The 23,379-nt window shown below is 39.1% G+C and overlaps 1 protein-coding gene and 1 long non-coding RNA gene across 3 annotated transcripts; one reads left to right on the plus strand and one right to left on the minus strand.

The window, feature by feature from the left end:
- Positions 1–143: 143 nt before the first annotated feature.
- Positions 144–22,043, minus strand: cdhr2 (cadherin related family member 2). 2 transcript variants are annotated; one of them, XM_089020915.1, is made up of 31 exons: positions 21,432–22,043; positions 19,015–19,071; positions 17,417–17,476; positions 17,196–17,335; positions 17,058–17,108; positions 16,895–16,984; positions 16,223–16,312; positions 15,998–16,120; positions 14,264–14,410; positions 14,072–14,147; positions 12,878–12,981; positions 12,551–12,772; positions 12,324–12,473; positions 11,026–11,190; positions 10,853–10,914; positions 10,530–10,773; positions 9,225–9,464; positions 9,082–9,151; positions 8,420–9,004; positions 7,544–7,615; positions 7,175–7,224; positions 6,952–7,103; positions 6,760–6,856; positions 6,580–6,668; positions 6,354–6,425; positions 6,034–6,169; positions 3,723–3,844; positions 3,534–3,647; positions 3,368–3,451; positions 2,531–2,594; positions 144–2,459 (listed from the first exon to the last, which is right to left on the minus strand). In XM_089020915.1, exons 2-31 carry the CDS (start codon positions 19,067–19,069, stop codon positions 2,304–2,306), a joined length of 3,882 nt encoding a protein of 1,293 aa, XP_088877041.1. In that variant the 5' UTR covers positions 19,070–19,071; positions 21,432–22,043; the 3' UTR covers positions 144–2,303. The 2 variants fall into 2 exon arrangements, with proteins under 2 accessions (XP_088877041.1, XP_088877050.1); XM_089020924.1 differs by lacking the exons at positions 17,417–17,476; positions 19,015–19,071; positions 21,432–22,043 and having other exon boundaries at positions 17,054–17,108; positions 17,196–17,259.
- Positions 17,493–19,007, plus strand: LOC148901217 (uncharacterized). The gene is made up of 3 exons (XR_016118323.1): positions 17,493–18,024; positions 18,113–18,296; positions 18,616–19,007. It is a non-coding gene; the product is annotated as an uncharacterized LOC148901217 (long non-coding RNA).
- Positions 22,044–23,379: the final 1,336 nt, after the last annotated feature.

Here is a 23,379-nt window from a genome sequence, read left to right on the forward strand (position 1 = left end):
CCAGCAAACAAAGTCTATTTACACATTTTGACAGAAGTACAATCTCGTCTCCTCCAGAGAGGCAATGCAATACACTTTTTTTTTTATGTGATGCACCGGTGATGACACGGTTCATTTGAAAGCAAAACAATTTTCACGTTGTCGCTTGAGAACATTGATCAAAATAAAGATGACAGTCTGCGTAAAACATGATTTTTTTTTTTAACGTGGTTTCTCTTTTAGGAGACTGTGATGACAGTTGAAAGGAATGCTGTGGCACAAGAAATCAGTAACACAGTTGTATATATGATGCGATACTTTGTGATACAAGGAGTTGGTGGAAAAATGAATATTTGATTCAAACGGAGTGTACCGTCATACAAATCAGATTTGCCATGGAAGCCAATCGAAGCTGAACTCAAAATGATGCTTCTCTGATACTCTCATAACTCTCTTAAAGGACAACCGACGTCTCCGGACAAGTTGTGTCCATCATTTGTAAAATCGCTTCAAATTCTACTGAGCGTATTTTACAAAGATTCCACCGCATATAGCTATATTTTACGTTTTAAGACTCGGGCTGAATATTCCGGAAGTCTTGTTTTAGAGTTGGTGACAAGTCCGACACTGAAGGAACGCCCCTGACCGAAAAAAGGACACATTGTAGCAGTCCTTCCATTGCTGTACATTGTTTGGTCTGAAAACTTCGTGTGGCACCAAAAAGAGGCAGAAGATGGCGACGAAGCTCCATATAAGGAATTAATTACCCGTTTCCATGGGCTGATTCATTCCTTACACGGAGCTTTGTCGCCATCTTCTGCCTCTTTTTGGTGCTACATTTCCCGCCCCCAGATACCTCAAAATTGCACGGAATAAATTCTTTAATCGATTGCAAACATGTATGCTTTCCTCTTCAGAACTATTTGAATCATATTCATAACTGGATGAGTAACAAGAAAGCATATTCTCCGAATCTGAAGCCATTGTTTTGATTCTCCAGCAAGGCAAGACGTCTTGGGGTGACACCATGAACAAGGGGGCGGGACTTTCTGAAACTGGCCACTTCCGGTTTCATTTTTTTTTCAGTTTCAGCACACTTTAAGACATTTTTATTGGTGTTTTGCATTTGACTAAAAATATCACCCTGCACGTTATGGGTATTTTAGATGCTATGAAACGTTTTTCTGTTTTTCAGTTAGGAAACAAAAAAGTGATGTCGGTTGTCCTTTAAAGCCTCTTGTTACAGTAAAATGAGTAATATTTTCCGGTTTCAAAGGTTTTCCATATATAAGGTGCACCCCCAATGAAGGGTGTATTTTCCAACTTTTCTCATATATAAGGCACAGCGGAGTATAAGGCGCACCCCCAGTAAATGGTGTATTTTCAAACTTTTTGCATATATAAGGTGCACCCAAAATGAATGGTGTATTTTCAAACTTTTCCCATATATTAGGCAGAGCGGAGTAGAAGGCACACCCCCAATGAATGGTGTATTTTCAAACTTTTTCCATATATTAGATGCACCGGAGTACAGGGCGCACCCACAATGAATGGTGCATTTTCAAACTTTTTCCATATATAAGGTGCAGCGGAGTATAAGGCGCACCCCCAATGAATGGTGTATTTTCAAACTTTTTCCATATATAAGGCCCACCGCAGTATAAGGCGCACCCCCGATGAATGGTGTATTTTCAAACTTTTTCCATATATGAGGTGCAGCAGAGTATAATGCGCACCTTCAATGAATGAAAAAGGTTTTCCAAATATAATATAGAAATATATATCCAAATATAAGCCACACCATATTATAAGGCGCTACAGTAAAGACTGGGGTTATGCACTACGTACTTCTACAGGGGGAAATGAGACCTGTTGTGGCTCAATATTACTTCACGTATAAGGCGGACCTGCACATAAGGCGCAGGGTCATCTTTTGAAGAAAATCAAGGCTTTTGGGTGCACCTTATACACTGGAAAATACGGTAGTTACAGTTATCAAACCCCAAACAAAGGTTCGATGAAAAAATAATAATGCATAATAAAATGCAATAATGCATACTTCCAACTGAGCCATGGATGGATGTAAAGGTTCCCTTAGCTTTGTGATAAAATTTTAAGCAGTTGTCTAACTGTTTGACAAATTTAATGAGCTAAAATGATTCCAACAAGGATATTTCGGTCAATGCCAATGTGACACTGGTGTCATTTTTGGTTTTTCCTTTAATTGTGGTCACAATAGTCAAACTCTCACAATAGTCAATCCACCATTTGAATGTTAAGAACCTCTTCGACACCAACATCTGTGGTCTCTGTCCTCGATCGCATCACAGGTCTGTTGTGCTGAATGCAGGATTGCTGACGCCCACGCCGCGACTTTCTGAACCTTGTTTTTGGCTCCGTTGAGCCAAAGCTGCGCCCAGAGGTTCGATGTACTCAGGGGGCCCGTTTTCCTCCGGTTCCTCATCTTCATGGATTTTCCGCTGATGAGGAGCAGGCTCAAGAATTAGACCATGACATTACAAAATGACGTGAGTTCTAGTGTGTTGTTTACCATAACGGCCTTTGTATCCTTCCCGAATGAGTTCATGTCATCGCTGTAGTCGAGGGAGTCGAGGCTTAAGGAGTTGAGGGGAAAAAAGCACATGGAACATTCGTATTTTGAGAAATAGTGTCAGTTGACACACGTCACCAATTACAATGCCATTAAAGTAATCGATCATTTTATTTGATTCTACTTTATTCTGAATTCTTCAACATGTCAAGATATGTATGTGTAGGCTCTCAGTCATACAGGAGAGGTCCATTGATCAAAAGGTTTCTTCAGCCGTCATCTGTACTTCTTTGAAGGTGTCAGACGGTCTATCCTCGTCCGAGAAGCTTCGTCAGTGAACAATTTTTGTGCTGGTAGCTCTGGCCCTATATATCCCTAATGTCCAGAGGTGGCAGTGCCAGACCTCTGCTTAGATAGGTCCCTGCTCTAAGGTTGGGTGAAGCAGAGGACTATTGCCCGAAGCTAATCTGATTACTTCTTTGTACTGACTGATTATGTCTATGACTGGCCCTGATTGCCCCATTCGCCCTGGTATCACCTCATCAGCATCACTAAGCCTACGTGGTAACGAACTGAGAAGTCTGTTGTAACCTTAGAGCAGGGGTCCGGCACACGGACCTATCAGAGCAGAGGTCTGACGCGGCCACCTCTGTCCATTAGGGATATATGGCCAGGGTTACCAGCTGATGAAGTTCTTTGGATGAGGAGCGAAATGTCCGACACCTTCCAAGAAGTACAGATGACGGCGAAAGAAACCTTTCCCTCAGTGTCAAGATATAGATATTGGGAACAATTTAGTGTTAGCAAGCGACTTTGTAGAAATGGTTTTCAGTTTACCTGACTTTGTCGACATCAGAGCTGTCCCCATCTAGGTCGAGCACCATGGCTGTGTCAATGTTGAGATTTAGAACTGGATTTGCCCTTTGAAAGTGTAAAATGATGGCGTGGAGTTCAGAAAGAAAGCACATTTTCACAGGCACTGACTGAGGCGTTGTCATTTTACCCCTCCATGGTGTACTTGTTGGTCCCTGGCACCACGGGGCCACTTTTGAGGTTGTCAGACGCCGCCATAGTTGCAGAGTTCCTAGCTTTTGCTGCCTTGAGCTTTCGCTTGTAGCTAGAGCGTGAAAATAGTTGATTAGTTGCAGGCCCACAAATGAATGAATAGCCCTTTGTCTTCTAAAGTACTTACTTTCTGCGAGTGCATACTAGTGAAGTGATGAGGACAACAAGCACAATGATGAGACCAGCCATGATGCCAAGCAGGATGAATTGCAGAGGGTCAGACTCTTCAGGTTTTATTGTTGAATCAGTCTGAGATAAATGATAGCATTGACTAATGAGTTTAATGTTCAATATTAAAGGACAACCGACGGACAAGTTGTGTCCGGAGGCGGTTTACAAAGATTACGCGGCATGTAGCTATATTTTACATTTTAAGACTCGCGCTGAATCTTCACGAAGTCTTGTTTTCGAGTTGATGATGATGCGTGACGTGACGTCACATCTGGAACGCCCCTGACCGAGAAAGTGACACACAATGCATTTTGGGTACTTTGTTTGGTCTGAAAACTTCGTGTTGATCCGTGTTGATGGCAAAATTAGACGGAAAACACATCAATAATGCGATCGTGAATCGTTGTGTGTTGCACCAAGACTACTATTTGATACTCGTTGACACAAATTCCCAGCAGACAAATCAGCCCATTTGCAATGGAGCTTGGACGCCATCTTGTGCATTTTCTGGGAGGCTACACTGGAGTCCCTACGGCTCGAATTGATACGGGAGGACTTCTTTAATCAATTGCAAACATTTATGCTTTCCTCTTCAGAAGGGGGCGGGACCTTCTGAAACTCGGCATCTCCGAGGTCATTTTGAAGTAGTTTTGGGATACTTTAACTCATTTTTATTGGTATTTTGCATTTGACTAAAAATATCCGCCTGCGTGTTTTGGGTATTTTATAAAACGTTTTTCTGATGTCAGTTAGGAAACAAAAACATGGTGTCGGTTGTCCTTTAACTCATTCACTGCCAGACGTGCACAAATGTGTCCACTCCAGTACCAGGGTTTTTGTCATAGTCATTCGAATTCCAGCAACATAGAGGGTTTTACCCTTATGCTATTTGCTGTCCGGTGAGTATCGGACACTGGTGTCAAAGTAAAGGCCGTGGGGCCAAGTCTAGCCCGCCACATCATTTTATTCGGCCCGTGAAAATAAATCAAACTTGTCAAATTCTGTAATGTTTGTTAAAGTCCCAACCAAAATTTATAATTGTCCCATGTAAACCACAATAACAGTACGTCTGTGTAAGCTCTCAGTCGTACAGGAGTGGTCCATCGATGAGAAGGTTTCTTCAGCCGTCATCTGTACTTTTCAAAAAAGTACAGATGACGGGTGAAGAAACCTTCTCATCACAATAACAGTAATTATTTTTTACTTTTTTTTACTTCATTAATTTATGTGCTCTATATGTACAGTGATACCTTGGTTTATGAACTTAATTGGTTTCCAGACAGTGTGTAAGGCGAAAAGTGTGTATCCCAAAAATTAATCTTCCATAGGAAACCATTAAAATGAGAATAATCCGTTCCCAGGTCCCCATAAAACATAATTTTCTAAGCCTTAAAACTACACAAAATATACCTTATTTTATGTATAATAAAAGTGCTATGGTATTATAATTAAAGAAATAAACTGTACTGTATAATAAAGGTGTTTTACTTACCTTTGTGATGGTCGTTGATGGCTTGACGGAATGGAGTGGCATTAAACATCAGCATTAAACACTTGATGAGGAACGTAACCTTCTTCTTTCACCATCTTGAGGAATGATCCCTTTTAGTTGCTTTCTCTGTGATAATTTTGTCGAGTTCCTCATCAATGGTGTTCTGTTTAGCTGGGTTGATAGATTTTTGCATCAAGTGTACAGATGTCTTGTGCGGGTTGTTTGTGGAGCCTGATTGATAGGATATTTTAACCTTGCAGTCTACACTCTGCCTTTGAACTATGAAAGTTGAACCTCTCTCACTGTCGTCTGCCTGTCTCTTTAATGTGTAAACCACTTGCCCTAATTGTTACATTCTTGACCAATCACGTGGCTTTAACCGAAGACTGAGGGCGGGGAATGGAGGACAAAAACAGTCGGCTGCCATTTTGTTGTTAGAAGAACTGTCGTTCACGAACGACACATCACTTACTCATTGAGGCAGCGCCGTGTACGAAAAAAGTTTGTATGCCAAGGTAAAGTTCGTATGCCAAGGTAAAATTTTTATAAAGTTAACGTTCATAAACCGAAAAGTTCGTAAGCCAAGGGGTTCGGAAACCGAGGTACTGTCACTGTAATATGTGGAGGGCATTAAGCATTCTAATGAGTTCCCCAAATTTTTAACGACACCCGATTGGAAACCGTAACTCGACTAAAAACAAGTTTGACACCCTTGATGTAAGACAAAGGAAAAATTAGCACAAAAAAAATCGAAGGACACAAATCCAAGACTTACAATGTACATGAGGCCTAACTGGTCCAACACATGAGCGTGCTGGGGTTCAGAAATCATCAAGTCCACTTCAGATTTAGTGAGAGCAGTACCATTGGTAAAGAGAAAATATGCCACCATGACCGCACCAACTGAAGCTCTGTGAGGGGGAAAAAAAATTATGTCGTATAAATATGTTGGACTTCAAACAAGAACAACATTGTTGTTAAAAAGAACATTTGCACCCCCTACTGGGTGAAATCTCTCAATTTGAGTCATTGGCCCCAACAACTTAGAATTTTAAAGCAGCCATTTTCAGACCATGTGAAACAATAATCATTCACCTGGATTCTTCAGTAGCGCCATCCCTAATGGCAACAACCTCAACGATAGCTTTGGTGGCAGCTGTGAGTGTTCTGGTGGGAGACAAAACGGGGGGGAAGCGTTTTTATTTTAAATTCACCCCTATACAGAAGAAAGTATCGGTTGTTGACGAAGAGCGATGACATCCGGCACCACCTTTTGGTTTGGAAAGTAAAACATGGTGAACGATAACTATTGTCCACATACCTGATGATGGCAGGTTCATTTTTCACAACCTCATCTCGAGTGTTTCGAAATTGAAGCTCAACTCTGTAAGATGTGTCAACTGTGAAAATCTGCAATGGAATGGAAGTTGAGGAATGTCGAAGTCTGTCTTTTTTATGCTTATTTGGGCATATTTTCTTTATAAAGGAGTCATTCACTCACTTCCAGTGTAGCGTTGGTGGTGAGGCCACCGGAGTCGGTCGCAGACACTGTAACCAAATATTTCCCTTTCAAAGTAACATCTAGGCCCTCTGTGGTTCTGTCGACAGAAGATAAGACGATGGAGACTAGGTGACTAGACCCAAACACACTCAGTTAAACGAAATGCAGAAAGGTTGCTGGCTTTGCACTCACTGAATAATCCCAATGTAAATGTCCTTTTGTTGCGTCGTCACCGCCTCAAATAGAGATCTCGAAGCACTTGTGTTTTTGTTGATATCCTCAAATTGCACGTCACTCACTTGAAACTCAAGCTGTGCGTGAATTTCCGTATCCCGGTCTGATGCCTGCGGGCAACAGTACGTTAAATAGTCAAATTGCATTTGTGAGCTTGATAGAAAGTTTCATTTATACTCACAGTGACTCCCCCAACCGATGTCCCCTTGCTTGCAGTTTCTGAGACCACAACTAAAGAAGGAAGCACTTAGTTTGAGCAATGTTCCTGAATCAAAATGGCGAGTTTTATATGATGCTTGGGTAAGTGATAGAGAATAGAAGTTATCATATTTAAGTTTCATGCTGTTATATACTTAGTTGGTTGAACATGTGTGACTAGAATACACGATGGAAGCACAGAAAATCTAAATAAAATGTGAAATTCTCCACTGTGAGACGTATAAAGGCTAATCCAAATCTTTGTATATTTCTCTGTGTGTTGTATTAGAAAAATATGTAAAATTAGTACATTTTAAAAATGTGGATTAAAAAAAAAAAAACAATAACCCACCAAAGATAGAATCTGAGATGATGAAATGTGGGGCATTGTCATTGATGTCTTCAATGGTGATCTCCATTTGTCCTGAAATGTTGCAAAGAGCACCAGTGAAAAACAGTGTTTTACTGTAAGTCAATGAAATGTGCTGTTAGTGTGAAGGCCTATACATACTCCACACAGGAATTTATTGTGAGGACAAGAACAATGTTTATTCTTCACGCTCCTTAGTTTTCTTAGTAGTCTTCACTCCTCGTGTAGTTTTGTATTCCTTGAAAGGTGTGTTATAGAAAAGCAGACAGCTAATCCTCCAAATAATCTGTTTTGTTAGCTAAAAATAGTGTTATGGCATTTCCACTTAACCACATTAACCATGACCATTTCAGATTCCTATTTCACGGAAAACAAATGAAGGAAACATCCAACCATCCATTTTTGGTGTTGTAGCCTATTCCAGCCGTCTTCAGGCAAGAGGCCTGAATCTTAACTATCCAATCGCAGGGCACACAGTGACAAACAACCATTAACGTTCACACTTGAACCTAGGGACAATTTCAAGTGTTGAGTCATCCCGTCGTGCATGTTTTTTAAATGTGGGAGGAAACCGGAGGACCCGGGGAAAACCCATGCAGGCAGCATGCCAACTTTAAACTGGGAATCTGGAGCTGGAATTGAACTTGGTACTTTGGCAATGTGAGGCTGACGCGCTAACCACTGGATTACCAGGCAGTCCAATGAAGAAACATTCTTACTAAAATGTATCATAAGATGGAAAAACAACAGAATTTTGAAACCAGGGTATGAAAGAAACCGAAGGATTCAAATTTTCACTGCTCTTAGACCAAGAACAAATTTCTGTGGGAGTATGTAATGGGTTTGAAGTAAGCAGACCTGTAATGAGACTGTAATTCTCCCCTTTTTCGGTGTATTCATCTATGACCTGAGCCTCCATAACTGCCCGGTCACACATTTCATAATCCAACGTGCGTTCAGGATTGACCAGCACGTCTCCCGTCGGCTCCAGGACAAACCAGTCACAGGGTGACAGGGAGCCATTGCATCTGCATTTGAGGGACTCCATCTCGTAGGTGAGAGAGTGGTTTCCATCTTGATCCATCGCCTCAAATTTCCCAATGGCTTCAGTCAGCGTTGTGTTTTCTTTCACCGTCACAGGCTTTGACGGCAAGAACTCAGGCCTTTCATCGTTCACGTCCAAGACATCCACCTCCACCGTCGCCACTGCTTTTTTCTGTCCCAGATCTGTGGCTTCTACCTGCAATGTGTATTTTTGCCGAACACCCTCATAGTCCAGATCGAGGCCCAGGTCCACTGTGATGTTACCCAGGTAAACTTGCTCTTCCAAAGTGGTGACAATGGCGAAACTATCAAAACTTCCGGAGATGATTCGAAGAGCTATCCGGTTAAAGTCAGTTGTTTGGTCGAAATCTTGAGCCAGGACCGTCCCCACATATGCACCTGGTTGTAGAATACAGAGCGCCACTTAGAATTAGAAGTAAACGCACACAAAAAAATGTACCAAGGTAAATACCGACCTTTTTCCCCCTCTTTTACACTGAATTTGTAAGAGGAGTTTTTAAAGACTGGTGAGTTGTCATTGACATCCTGAGATAGAAGATGAATAATTGATGTGAATGAGTTTTTACGGCCTTCCAACTCAACCCTTATGACGTCATACCTCAACATTGATGATCACGCTAACCATAGTCGACAAAGCAGGTGTACCCATGTCTGTGGCGGTCACGTTGAGCTCGATCTTGCCTTTCAACTCGGCATCCAAAACCTCACGGTCCAGTTCAACACGGTTCCCTAACACTCCCGTATTGGGGTCCATGCTGAAGTAATCGCTGTATTTGCTTGGGAGTATTGCAAATACGATTTGGCTGTTCAATGTGCCTGGCTCATCTGCATCAGTCGCCTATTTTGAGTGGGGGGAAAAATGGACAAAAATGGAACGGGAAAATTTGTTGCATCAGATCACTTGAACACAAAGAGACTGAAGAACAAAGCTGAATGAATATATTGTGACAGGATTTATTTATTGAGTGGTCCCGACCACCGTTCCAGGACCCGGTACCTGTTGATGGGTCAATTACGTACTGGGATGTATTTTAAAAGAATATACAGTATTGTTGAACCCCTCATTTGCTCTCTCTATTTGTCTGTCTTTGTCTCTCTTCCTCTCTCTCTTTGTCTCCCTTTCTCTCTCTCTCTCTCTCTCTCTCTTCTCTCTCTCTCCCCCTTCTTTGTCTCTCTCTATCTCACACTCTCTCCCTCTGTGTCTCTCACTCTGTCTCGCTCCCCCTCTTTCTTTCCCTGTCTCTCTCTTTCTCTCTCTCATGCTCTCACTCTCTGTCTCCCTCTCACTCCCTCTGTGTCCTCTCACTCTCTCTTTCACTCACCTTTCTCTCTTTCTCACTCTGTCACTCTCTTTATCTCTCTCCATCTATCTCTCTCTTCCTCTCCTTCTGTCTCCCTCTTTCTTTCCTTCTCTCTCACTCTCTCGCTCTCACTCTCTCACTCACTTTTCTATCTCTTTCTCCCTCTCCGGCACTCTCTTTATCTCTTTATCTCTCTCTCTCACTTTTCTTTCTTTTTCTGTCCCTTTCTCTGTTCCTCTCTCTAGCTCTCCTTTCCTCTCTCCCCCCTCTCTCTCCCACTTTCAATTCCCCCCCTCTCCCTTTTTTTTGCAGAACTTATTCTATATATATTTTTTTCACCACAGCACCATCTGCTGTGGTATTGTGACAGTGCTTTATATCCTGGGGGTCATAGTAGCTGTCCTTTTGTTACCAAGTAAATTAAACAACAATAACTAACTCCAAGAGCACGGCTAATATGTTTGTACTTTGCAACCCTTCCAAGGAAATTAGAATAGACAAAAAAACGCATACATAAAAGTAACTGGGCGGGTGTTGTTTCGATAAAACTCAATCTGAAGAATTACTCTCTTTGAGAAACTCAATAAACAGGTATTACTCACTTCGACTAGAAGTTCAAGCTGTGAACCCTCTTTTACAAACTCTTGATAGTATTCTTTGTTGATAACTGGAGGCTGGTCATTGATGTCCGTCACTACGAACTGCAGTAATGTGGTGGCAAGGTTGCCACCCGAATCTTGAGCCTGAAGGGTGGCAGAGTGCAAAGGTCGGGTTTCGCGATCCAAAAGGGTCTTGTTTTTCACGTAAATAACACCCGTCTTTGGCTCCACGTCAAAATAAGTTCGCCTGAAACAGAGATACAGCTTGGTCCATCAACATTTGACGTTGTCTTCACTGAAGTAGCTGAAGAGTGATGTAGACGTACATGCTTTCTGGGAGAAGAATGTATGTGATGTTGTCTTTGTCCATCGTGTCACGATCATCTGCCTGGAAGGAGACATATTCGCTTTTCTTTTTGTTTTTTTTGTTAAAACAACAAAATATACCGACGGTATCTTTTCTGAAGATTCCAACCGAGTTTCAACTCAGAGAACTTACAGTGATCGTGGCCACAACGGTGCCAACCTCTGAGTGCTCGCTCACATTCAAGTTTAAGAAGGAATCCTTCTGGAATTGAGGATTGTTGTCATTGATGTCTTGTAACATAATTGTGACTGTGGCGGTTGAGACAAAAGTAATTTCTTCTGGATCGCTGGCAATCACCTGTGGAATGACACAAGTCAACACCTGATTTCATCCCAAATAGCGGACAAAAAAAAACATACATTTGTCAAAGCGGAGTGTTCCAAAATGCCAAAGATTTTTTTGGGTGACAATAAAGGGTAAAGTCATAATAATGATAATAAATTTTATTTTGAAGCGCCTTTCAAAACTCTCAAGGACACTTTACAGTCAATGTTAGACTATAAGTCAGTGGCGGACCGTCATGGCCTACAAAGCCTTCTCTGCTGGCCTAAAAATATCTGAATCACAGACCGATGTTAATTGTATTTTGTCCATGAATTCTTTTTAAATAATTCCAAATTGTCTTTTAGCTTCCTTTTATTACTTTTCCCCTGCTACGCTGCTTCCAGACATGTGTTTTCGTATTTAAGCATTTAACCAATCATGTATCAGCCATCATTTGTTATCAGGGTCAGAAATCTACCTGTACGCCTTCACAATCACTTCTGCAGGCCCTAATGCATAAATTAAGTGTTGATGGAAGTTGAATTTGCTTTCACGGGCCGAATAAAATGATGAAGCGGACCAGATTTGGCCCCTGAGCCTTGACTTTAACATCTGTGGGCTAATTCATTGAATTGGATGTTATTTTTATTCAGTTTTTATTTTTATTTTTCTTACACTTGTATGACTATTTAAAAAATTATTGGTCGTACAAAAAAAATGTTTCCCTCAATAAGGATTATTTTTATTAGACTGCATTCCTATGGTTGCAGGATCATGTTGAGATCCTTTTGTTAGGTTTGACTAAACTTTTTCTGTGTTTTTGTTGTATTACTGTTGATAATACTCATAATATTGTAATACGGGCAAAGAAAAGAGTAAAATGAGTATTGATGTATGTGTAGTGGTCACTTTTTACACAGCATTTAAGGTAGATTTATTCAGTCAATTAAAAGTTCTCAAAAAAAACATGCAGCTTATTCCAAATGGAATAGAACTTTTTTCTAATTGATGTCAGTCCTCGAACGTCTTTTTTCTGGACTACTTTGAGAATACACCACAGACTAACAATTTTGTGGTCCAAGTCATTTGGTGTCGCTGGTAGGTCAAATGCTCCAATATCATCACCCTGCCTTTGTCACAGATTGTACCTTTTGTACTCTCCTTACCTCAACAACCATTTGCTGCGTTTCTTCATAATCCAGTTTTCGTGGCTCTTTGACCACAAGTTGAACAACGCTGTCAGCCATCGAAAATTGGGGTTCGACAGAAAACACATCCTTGTCAGCTCCCATCAAGGTTAATCGAATGCTTTTAATCTATGAAAGGGACAAAATAGGGTTTTATTTAACCATCAGCATAATTCAGAGACACGGAACCCGTCAGAACTTATCACCTTGTCCAGATCCTTGACCATCATTTTAATGGGCACAGCTCCCAGTGAGTGCTCATCGACATCCACTTCAAATTGACTGGCGTGTTCACATATTTGCAGGTCTCCCGATCCTTCGCACTTGTAAAACTCTGGTTTATTGTCATTGACGTCATTGATGATGATCCGTACTGACGCTGTGGTGCTGGCGTACACCCCGTAGATGTTGGGCTGAGATTCCGTGGCCTAAAGTTGCAAAACGTGGGCATACAATAATTTACCTCATCAATAATCATAACTACCGGTATGGTAAATGCTGTTATGTTCCTGATACTTTTAAACATCACATACCTTGATAGTGACGGTAACATTATCACCAATTTTTTCCCTGTCGATTTCCGACGCCACAGAAATAATGCCATCATTGCTAGAGATTTTAAAGAGGCCAGTGGAATCTGTCATTCGTTGGGGTGCATAGAAATAGATTATCAGTGAAGAGTTTGGAATTAAAATTCAAATACAGTAAAGTCTCGTTATATCGATATCGGTTATATCGATAGTACCGCTTATTACGATACTATTTCTATGCACGCAAGGAGAAAATTACATGCGCGCAGGGTCGGATATATCGATAGTCCCGGTTATATCGATATTTTTCGGACTCCCGAGACTATCGATATAACGAGACTTTACTGTAGTCGCAAAAATATGAATCGGTCAGGAAGTTCAAGCAATCAACTCTTCATCATGCACTGCTGAGAAGTGAAAACAATTCTAGGTCATATCACATCATCCACATGAAATAGAGACGGAGAAAATACCAAGATATGCAAAGTTTATCCTCTTTTTTCAATAAAGAATTCCATCATAACTCCTCATAACCTAATTGATTTAAACATTAATTAACTCTTGGGAAAAAAAAAGCGCTATTCATATGTAGAAATGTCGCGGTTTGGAATTGAAGCGGATTTATGTGGGATAGGAGATGTGAGACAATCTGTTTTGGTCAACGGATGGTACAGCTTTGTGTTGGCTTTCAAAACTTGAGATGACGTGCACATTCCACCATGACATATCTGATCCAATGGTGAGAAGGAGGCTTTCATCCTCTCCTCTTTCATCTAGAACTGCTTCATGTTTTATTGTAGTGTTACTTAAACATCATAGAGTACATGGGGAAAGTCATTAAGATTTCACAAATGTCCATGCTTTTGTTTATTATTTTGCTTTGTGTTGACTATTATGTGAAGCGCTTTGTTACAGCTGCAGCTGTTGTCAACGCGCTAGATGAATTAGGATGTATTGTATTGTCTGTATATAGACACACTCACATTAGTGCCGTGAGTTTGTTACTTGCGGGTTGGCGCGAGTAATGGCTGCCGCTGCTCACCCTCAGGAAGAAAAACTGTTCTTATCCTGTGAAAGTGTCTTTGAGAGTTTTGAAAGGTGCTTAGAAATAAAAATTATTATTATTATTATTATTATTATTATTATTATTATTATTATTATTATTATTATATACAATAGTACTGTCTGAAACGTCACCTTCAATGCTGTAGATGATTCTGTCATTAATTTCTGTGTCTTGGTCTATGGCTGTCACAGCATAAACAAAATCGTCCTATCAAAGTAAAATACATTTTCAGGTTAGACAAGAGGTTGACGATAAAATACAATAATGCAGAAAGCATGGCCTCTTTCCTCAAGGCACGTGCTGATAAGCAGGGAGGCACTTACCACTGGAGAATTTTCATCAACACTCGTGATGTAGGGAAGGCCCAAGAATTTGGGGTCAAGATCCGGAACATCCAAAACAGTAATAAAGTAAAAAGCAATGTTTGAGTGATAATTAATGTAACTATAAAAACACTGGCCCCCGCCATCCTAGAATGGAAAATGGAAAAAGTCAAAATTATGTGATAAATGTTGCTTCTCCAAGTAATGCAGATATTTCTTGACTAGTAAAGTCAAAGTATTCTGTTAGAAGAACAAATGTCATAGTCCGGTAATATCGATATTTTTTCCGACTCCCGAGAATATCGATATAACGAGACTTTACTGTATATATATATATATATATATATATATATATATACACAGTGAGACCTCAACTTACAAACACCTTATCTTACAAACTTTTCGTCTTAAGAACCTCTAATTTCTGAAAATTAAACCTTATAATAAGCACTATTTTCATAATACACACCCACCACGGTTGGCGGAGTGATCTTCGGCGGAAGCACACGACCGAACAGCGCTCCAACCGGCGCTACTTTGCACACCCCCTCTCATTGAATGCACACGTCGATCGCCGACTTGGAGCTTTTTGCTGCTAATTTTACTATGATGGGACCGAAAAAAACCCACCACAGGCTCATGTTCAGCCCAAGAAGACACAAAATAAAATCACCATCGCTGAGAAGAAGGAGATAATTGAAAGACACGAATGAGGTGTGCGTATGTGTGATTTAGTGGCCGAGCACAGCTATGCTAAGTCAACCATTGCTCCCATTCTCCGGAACAGAGAAGCCATCAAAGGTGCGTCTGTTGCAAAAGGTGTTTCCGTGCTCTCAAAGCGACGGTCTCGGGCAATTGAAGAAGTTGAACAAAACTTTCTTTTACAGCGCAGTTCATTTCTTTAATTACAGTCCTCATGTAATGTGCCTCTCTTTTTGACTTTATGATACAATACAGTGTATTTCTTTCATTACAATATAATAGCAATTAAAAAGTAATTATACATAGAATAAGGTATGTTGTGTGTAGTTATAAGGCTTATTTTGTTAAAAACTGTATTTTATGGAAACCCGGGAACGGATTATTCCCATTTTAATGGTTTCCTATGGGATTTTTTTTTTTTTTTTTTTTAGATACACACTTTTCGCCTTACACACTGTCTGGGAACCAATTAAGGTCGTAAGTTGAGGTCTCACTGTATATATATATATATATATATATATATATATATATATATATATATATATATATATATATATATATATATATATATATATACAGTAAAGTCTCGTTATATCGATATCGGATATATCGATAGTCCCGGTTATATCGATACTATTTCTATGCACGCACGGAGAAAATTACATGTAAACAGGGTCGGATATATCGATAGTCCCGGTTATATCGATATTTTTTCGGACTCCCTTGAATATCGATATAACGAGACTTTACTGTATATATATAGATAGATAGATAGATAGAGAGGGTGAATTCAGGAATGGCAGTGAATGAGTTAAAAGGAATAGGAAGACACTTTGTTTAGGCGGCGAATGGAGTTGGTCGTGTTCACTCCTATAACGGCGCAACAGACATTGACTAACATGGATTTTCATTGGTAATCCAAAATAGAGCCCTGTTTTCAAAAGGTAACATCATTTTAAATAGACACTAAAATAATTTTATGGAATTACAGTACATGTCTCTGAAGAACAGTCAACAGATACAATTACTCACTGTTGCATTTATCTTCAACCGATAATAACTACTCAGTCCAGTGTAATTTAGTGCCCCAGTCAATGTTACATCACCAGTTTCAGGAGCGATGCTAAATGGACTCACTCCATGATTCGGGGTAACCTGGAAAATAAAGTGTTTTTTTTTTTTTTACTGAAGTTTATATGAAACTGTAGAATAATCCTATTATTGACAAATTGCACATTAGCGACGGATGGTACTCACATCAGCAATGCTGTATTTGATCTGACCAGCTTGTAAAATATCCTGGTCAGTGGCCTGCACTCTAAACAAACTTGTACCTGTTGTCGTATTCTAAGAAAGAGGGTTGAAGAGAAGAAATTATCACCTAAAAATCCATACAATTATTTTTTTAACAATGGTGATAAGAATATAATACAATAGCAGCATTCCTGCTTACAAAATGGCTGAAGTAATGTAATTAGAGCACTGGTGTCAAAGTCCAGGCCCGAGGGCCAAATCTGGCCCGCCATATCATTTTATTCGGCCCACAACAGCTAATCAAGCATGTCGAGTTCCATAATGCTGGTTAAAATCCGAACCAAAATTTCAATTTGTTATATATAAACCACAATAACAGTCATTATTCTTGACTTCTGATTTGAAAACTAGTAATTCAGCAATTTGTTGTATGTTCTTTATGTAAGATGTGGAGGGGATGAAACATTCTAATGCCTTCCCCAAATTCATAACGGCCCCCGAGAGGAAACTATAACTACAATCTGGCCCATGTCAAAAAATGACTTTGACACGCTTGAATTAGAGTATTCAAGAAGTCAGACACGCACATGAATACATGTACATACTCATTAAATTGATTGTAATTGTAATAAAAAGGATGAATTAAGAAAACTCAATAAAAGATATCTGACAAACCTCTTTCACTTCGATGTCAAAATTAGAACCTTGAAATATGGGTCTGTTGTCATTGGCTTCCATTAAAATGACTCTCATATTTTTCCTGACCTGAAACAGTTTGCAATACATTCTATTAATGTTATATCAAACTTATTTTAAAAAAGTGTTCAAACTTACTCACAAATTCGTTACCGTCAGAAACTGAAATTCCAAGTGTCAATAAATTATAAACCTAGAACAAAAAGAGGGGGTGTTTAGTACTGTTGAACCCAATTTAATGGTAAGCATTATTATATTTAAAACAAATTTAAAAAAAAACCTCTCTGTCAAGGTTCCTTGCAATAAACACATCTCCGGTCCTATTGTCCACACTAAAGTACGTGGCATTTTCCCCATAGAGTGAATACGTCAGTGGGTCGTTATCTTTATCTGTTGCTTCTATTTTGAATGCGCGAGCACCTGTGGAGATGTTATGGTGAACAGTTGATTGGAAGAAGAGCAACAATGCGGCGAAACAGAATCAAGAGGTGGAAGACTTACCGGGGGGAGTGTCTTCGCACACATTCTCGACGACAGTGTGAATTGTCGGCTTGTTCTTTGCTATTTAAAAATAAATTCATTAATTAATAAAAAGAAATCCGGAAAATTCTCAGTGTTGAATAGATATAGTAGAGTTCTCATTACCATAACTGTCAACTGGCCCTATTTTGCCATATTCTGTACAATTTTTGCACATTTTTAGACGTGTACAGCATACAAGAAAGCTTGTACGGGGAACGCAAAAATTGTTAAATTTGAGATATTTTCGATTCCCTTTACATCATTAAATATTAGCAATAATGTTAATTATAATAAATATCACATCTAGTAAAAAGCGACCACTGAGAAAACAAGTCCGTGTGAAAAGTCTCAAGAAGAAACAAAAGTTCCAAGAAGAAAATTTCCGATCTAGTGGAATTTTATTTTGAAATCAATTAAATTAATCAATTTACCGTGTATTTTTCGCCTTCATATTTTTATAAACAGGATACATATGTAACGGAGTTGTGCACTAAGAGTATTAAATTATGACGGAAGTGACGCAACGGTGCACTGTATGGCACGAAGTCCCGCCCATAGTTCTCAGAACTACTTGGACAAGATTTATGGTGAGTCGCATTTCTCTGATGGTCTGTATTAACTCGCATTTTCATGACAATATCTTATTTTGTCTCCCCTTTTGTACTGTCTGTCTAGTGTATCTAATTAGTTCCCGGATTCCTTTCGAGTCCAGATTACTTTTTGTGTCATTATTTAATTCAAGTTTTGTCGAGTTGAACTTTGTAGCAGTTGTGCTTCATAGTGCTTTTATGTTGCGTAGTAAATCACAAGACGAAACCCATGCGACTTCACCCATCCCTTCTGCCATACTGTGTTGCAGGTAATGATTGTTTCATTTCGTTTTTATTGTAGACTATTTTGTTTCTTGTGTCGTGTTTCATTTGGCCGTGAGTGTTAGTTACCGCATGTTCGCGCCGAACGTCTCGAATGTGATGCGTTCAGTGATATCATGTAAATAACACATAACTTGGTTGTTTTCTCTTTTTCTGTAAATAACCACTATACGATCACACGTTGTTCATTCTGTTTTGTTATCTACAATGTTTTGCATATTGAGAACTACTTGGACAAGACTTATGTTAATCACAAGATGAAACCCATGTGACTTCACGTATCCCTTCTGCCATACTGTGTTGCAGCAATCAGAAATAAAAAGACACATCCGCACGTCTGGTATTATTAAGACGGCAGCAACATGGAGCTCAAGACAGTCACTGTTGTGACACCCGTCACACATAGTAAGAACACAAATTCTAATATTTTTTTTGCTGTGGACAAATGTGTCCACAGCAACAAAAAAAAAAGCCAGAATGCTCGACAACAAAGAACATACTTGATTATTGCTAGAAATATGTTGTAACTTGTTAAAAGTATTCATGTTTACATGTGAAATTTTGTTCATAAAATTGCGCAATGAAATATTACACACGCATATGTGATTTTTCCTCAGTAAGGAAAAATTGAGCTGTTTGTAAGGTCACAGTGTCTCGCAGGTTGACAGGTATGCATTATCAGGAAATGAATAAACCAATACACACCATTAGTTAGGCTGACAACACACAGCAGCAGGAAACCTGCATGGATCCACTCCATGGCTGTGAAAATAGAATGACAATAATAATCCTCCTCTAGTTAATTTTTAATATCGGTCAAAGGCAAAAATAACTTGATTTTTAATGACCCTGGAAGATTAATTTCTCTATTATGATATGTGTTTGCAGCTGATGGCTGAAAATAAAGACTGAGAATGAAGCAGCACTGAATTATGATACGACGGCAACACACGGTGTTCCAATGTTTTACATTTTCCACATTTTTTTTTTTATAATAATACATTTCATTTATAAGCGCCTTTCAAAACTCTCAAGGACACTTTACAGTCACATATTTTTTTTGTGCGGGTGAGCAGTGTCAGCCATAAGCGCCAGCGTTTACTCTACCCGGAAGTAACACAGCAGCAGCTAGCTAGGTAGCTGGCTAGGTATCCAGGCAGCTAGCTAGCTAGATATATAAACAAATAGATAAAATACAATCATAAATAAATACATAAACAAACAAAAATAAAGTACATAGATCAATAAACAAATATATAAATAGATAGGTAGCTAGCTAGGTCGCCAGCTAGCCAGATACATAAACAAACAAATAAAATACATGGATCAATATATAAATAGATAGGTAGCTAACCAGGTAGCCGGCTAAGTCGCTGGCTACTTAGGTAGCTAGCTAGCTAGATACATAAACAAATAAATAAAATACACAAATACATAAACACATAAACAAACAAATAAAATACATAGATCAATATGCTGTTATTATTATTCAATTATTATATTTTTTACTAGTTGTTATGATAGCATTACCAATATAATAGCATGGTAATGGGCATGAGTCACCTCTTCTGCATGGAATAAGAACTTAGATTAAGCCCCTGTGTTTAGATCAGTTCACACTTTGTTATAAACAATACATTATTACATGGGTCAGTGCATGTGATAAAATACTGACCAACCTGGGGGTTTATAAGAGAGATGCACGTCATGCCATTACTGACTGACTAATTCATTCACTGCCAGATGATGTGCAAAAATGTCTCCATTCCAGTGCCAGGGTGTTTGTCATTTTCACTCAAATTCCAGGACCCACAAAATACATATTAAGTTTTAGGACTACATAAACATTCAATATATTGTTATAAACCCAAGACTCTCTTCTTTCATCAGAAAAAAAAAGTTAATTTCTCGCTTATTTGGTTCTGGAGTAACATAATAATAATAATAATAATAATAATAATGTTTCATTTATAAGCACCTTTCAAAACTCTAAATGTCACTTTACATAATAGATAGCTAATACATAGCTACCGAGATAGCTTGATAGCTATATAGCTAATACATGAGATGCAAGTGTCTGTACAAAAGGCAAATTATGCCCCCTTGTGGGAAAACATAGTCAGGGGTCTAAGCAGCGCTTTATCGGCACCCCCGCAAGAAAAAACAAAACCCAAACAAACTGGCTAGCTATCTATTAGCTATCCATTAGCTATTTAGCTATCTGACTGGCTGGATAGCTATCTATTAGCTCTCTAGCTAGCTATCTATTAGCTAAATAGCTAGCTTTCTGTCTATTTGAGTCACTTCTGGGTTGAGTGAACGCTGGCACGTGTGGCTGCTGCTGCTCACCCACAGAGTAAAACTTGTCCTGTGACTGTAAAGTGATGTTAAGAGTTTTTAACGGCGCTTATAAAGGTATTATGTAAATTTGGGAAGGACGATCCACGTCATATTTTCAATTCCAAAATAAATTCGGGGATGGCAGCGAATGAGTTAATAGTTCCCACATTCAAAATGCTTCAGACTGAATTCAAATAGAAGTCTGGTGACAAAAACACTTAAATATTGTTTATGTGTACGATATAGTATACGGTGGCTATATAATACGATATATGACATATGTCACTATGTATTGGTAGAGTCACATGACTGCGGCGGTGAGAGTGTGAATGGCTGTCTGTCTCTCTAAATACAAGCATTATGAACTTGAAAATATTCATTCAATCCCAAATTGTCAAGAAACTATTACGGATTTATGGGACTTTACGATGGAGCAAAAGATTGTTTGGCCATTCCAAACACTTTATTAACGCTGTTGTGTCACCACTATGCAAAAAGAGACTTTAGATTAGCAATATGAATTGATGGTACAGACCATCCATTGAAACTTTCTGTTAAAGTGAAGCCGTTTTGAAAAACAATCAAATTACTTGCGAGAGTCATTTAATTTCAAGAGTAAAATCATTTACATGCATCTATGGGAATCGAATAAAGAGTTGTATATGTTATATATGATAGAATAATGATTTCATGGTCTTTATTTTAGCCACTCTGATCATATCACTTGTCAATAGATTAAAACATCATCAAAAGCACAAAATCACACTCAATTTTTAACTTACCCGGCGACACAAACAGGAGGCTTTTCTTTTCTCCCTCCGATGTTATGAAGAGACCTTTGGCACTTGTTCCTTCAAGTGATAACTGTCTCTATAAACATAAATGATTAACACATACAAGAGCCAATGATGTGTCAGCAGCCCTCCTCCTTGGTCCGAGCGGCAATCAAAAAACCCAAAAACAACTCAAGAAATGTCAAACTTGACATGTGTTCGTTCGTGTTATCCATTGTTGCTGTCTCTCACGCAAATGGGGGAGGGAAGTCGTGAGAGACGGGCGCGGCATGGTTCCATATTGGGTCGACATTGTCCACTAGCACCCCTACCCAATAAAATGGCTGGACAGGTCAAACCCAATGAGAATTTGCCCTGGTGCAGTATGTATTCATCATTCAAGCATTATGATGATTCCCGTTGCAGAGGACCTCCCTAATGAGCTGTCCTCATTTAAGCCCTTTCAAATAAAGCGTTTCACACAATTAGTCTTAGCACCGATGCACACTGGGTTCATTCACAAGCCACCATTTTGTTTCAAAACAAAAGCACAGTACATACAGTAACTGTTCTACGACAATGTATTGTTTCGCCATAATTTTCAGGTCATGTCATCTTTGGGTTACTTCTTTGTAAATGTCAACAAAATGATATTTTTAAATGGGTTCTGCATTGAATTGTTTATTTGGGTAGGGTTGGGGTCAAGAACAATATTTGGTCTACCCTTATGTATTTTTTCAATTCCTTACAAGAGGTGTTGTAGAAAGGTAGAGATTATCCTTTTTTTTTGCTCTTACAGACGCTCCCAAACTTACGAATGAGATATGATCTGAACAGTCGTTTGTAAGTTGAATTTGTTCATAAGTTGCTTCAGTGCTATATTTTGGATGGAATGTATGTTTAAGGCTTATATAAGCATGTTTAAGGTTGATATAAATACAGTAAAGTCTCGTTATATCGATATCGGATATATCGATAGTCCCGGTTATATCGATACTATTTCTATGCACGCACGGAGAACATTACATGCAAACAGGGTCGGATATATCGATAGTCCCGGTTATATCGATATTTTTTCGGGCTCCCTTGAATATCGATATAACGAGACTTTACTGTATGTTTAAAGGACAACCGACGCCTCCGAACAAGTTGTGTCTATAATTTGTAAAATCACTTCAAATGACTTCTACTGAGCATATTTTACAAAGAATCCACGGCATATAGCTATATTTTACGTTTTAAGACTCGCGCTGAATATTCAGGAAGTCTTGTTTTCGAGTTGGTGATGATTCCTGACGTGACGTCACGTCAGAAACGCCCCTGACCGAGAAAGCGACACAGAATGCATTTTGGGTACTTTGTTTGGTCTGAAAACTTTGTGTTGATGGCGAAATTAGAAGGAAAACACATAAATAACGCAATGGTGAATCGTTGTGTGTTGCCCCAAGACTACTATTTGATACTAGTTGACACAAATTCCCAGCAGACAAATCAGCCCATTTCCAACGGAGCTTGGGCGCCATCTTCTGCATTTTCCGGGACGCTACTTCTTTAATACTTTAATACTTCTTTAAGCGATTGCAAACATTTATGCTTTCCTCTTCAGAACAATTTGAATCATATTCATCACTAGATGAGTAACAAGAAAGCATCTTCTCTGAATCTGAAGCCATTGTTTTGATTCTAGAGCAAGGCACGACGTACTAGCGTGACGTCACGAATAAGGGGGCGGGACCTTCTGAAATTGAAACTTTCTGAGGTCATTTTGAAGTAGTTTTGGGACACTTTAAGTCATTTTTATTGGTGTTTTTTATTCAATATCAGCCTGCGTGTTTTGGGTATTTTAGATGCTATAAAACGTTTTTCTGATGTCAGTTGGGAAACAAAAAAATGGTGTCGGTTGTCCTTTAAGGCTTGTACAAGTAACCTGTATTGGTTTGTACTGAAAAATAAACAT

Source organism: Hippocampus bargibanti, linkage group LG02, assembly GCF_051943395.1.
Source record: "Hippocampus bargibanti isolate YZ-2025 linkage group LG02, ASM5194339v1, whole genome shotgun sequence".
NCBI classification, from domain to species: Eukaryota; Metazoa; Chordata; class Actinopteri; order Syngnathiformes; family Syngnathidae; genus Hippocampus; species Hippocampus bargibanti.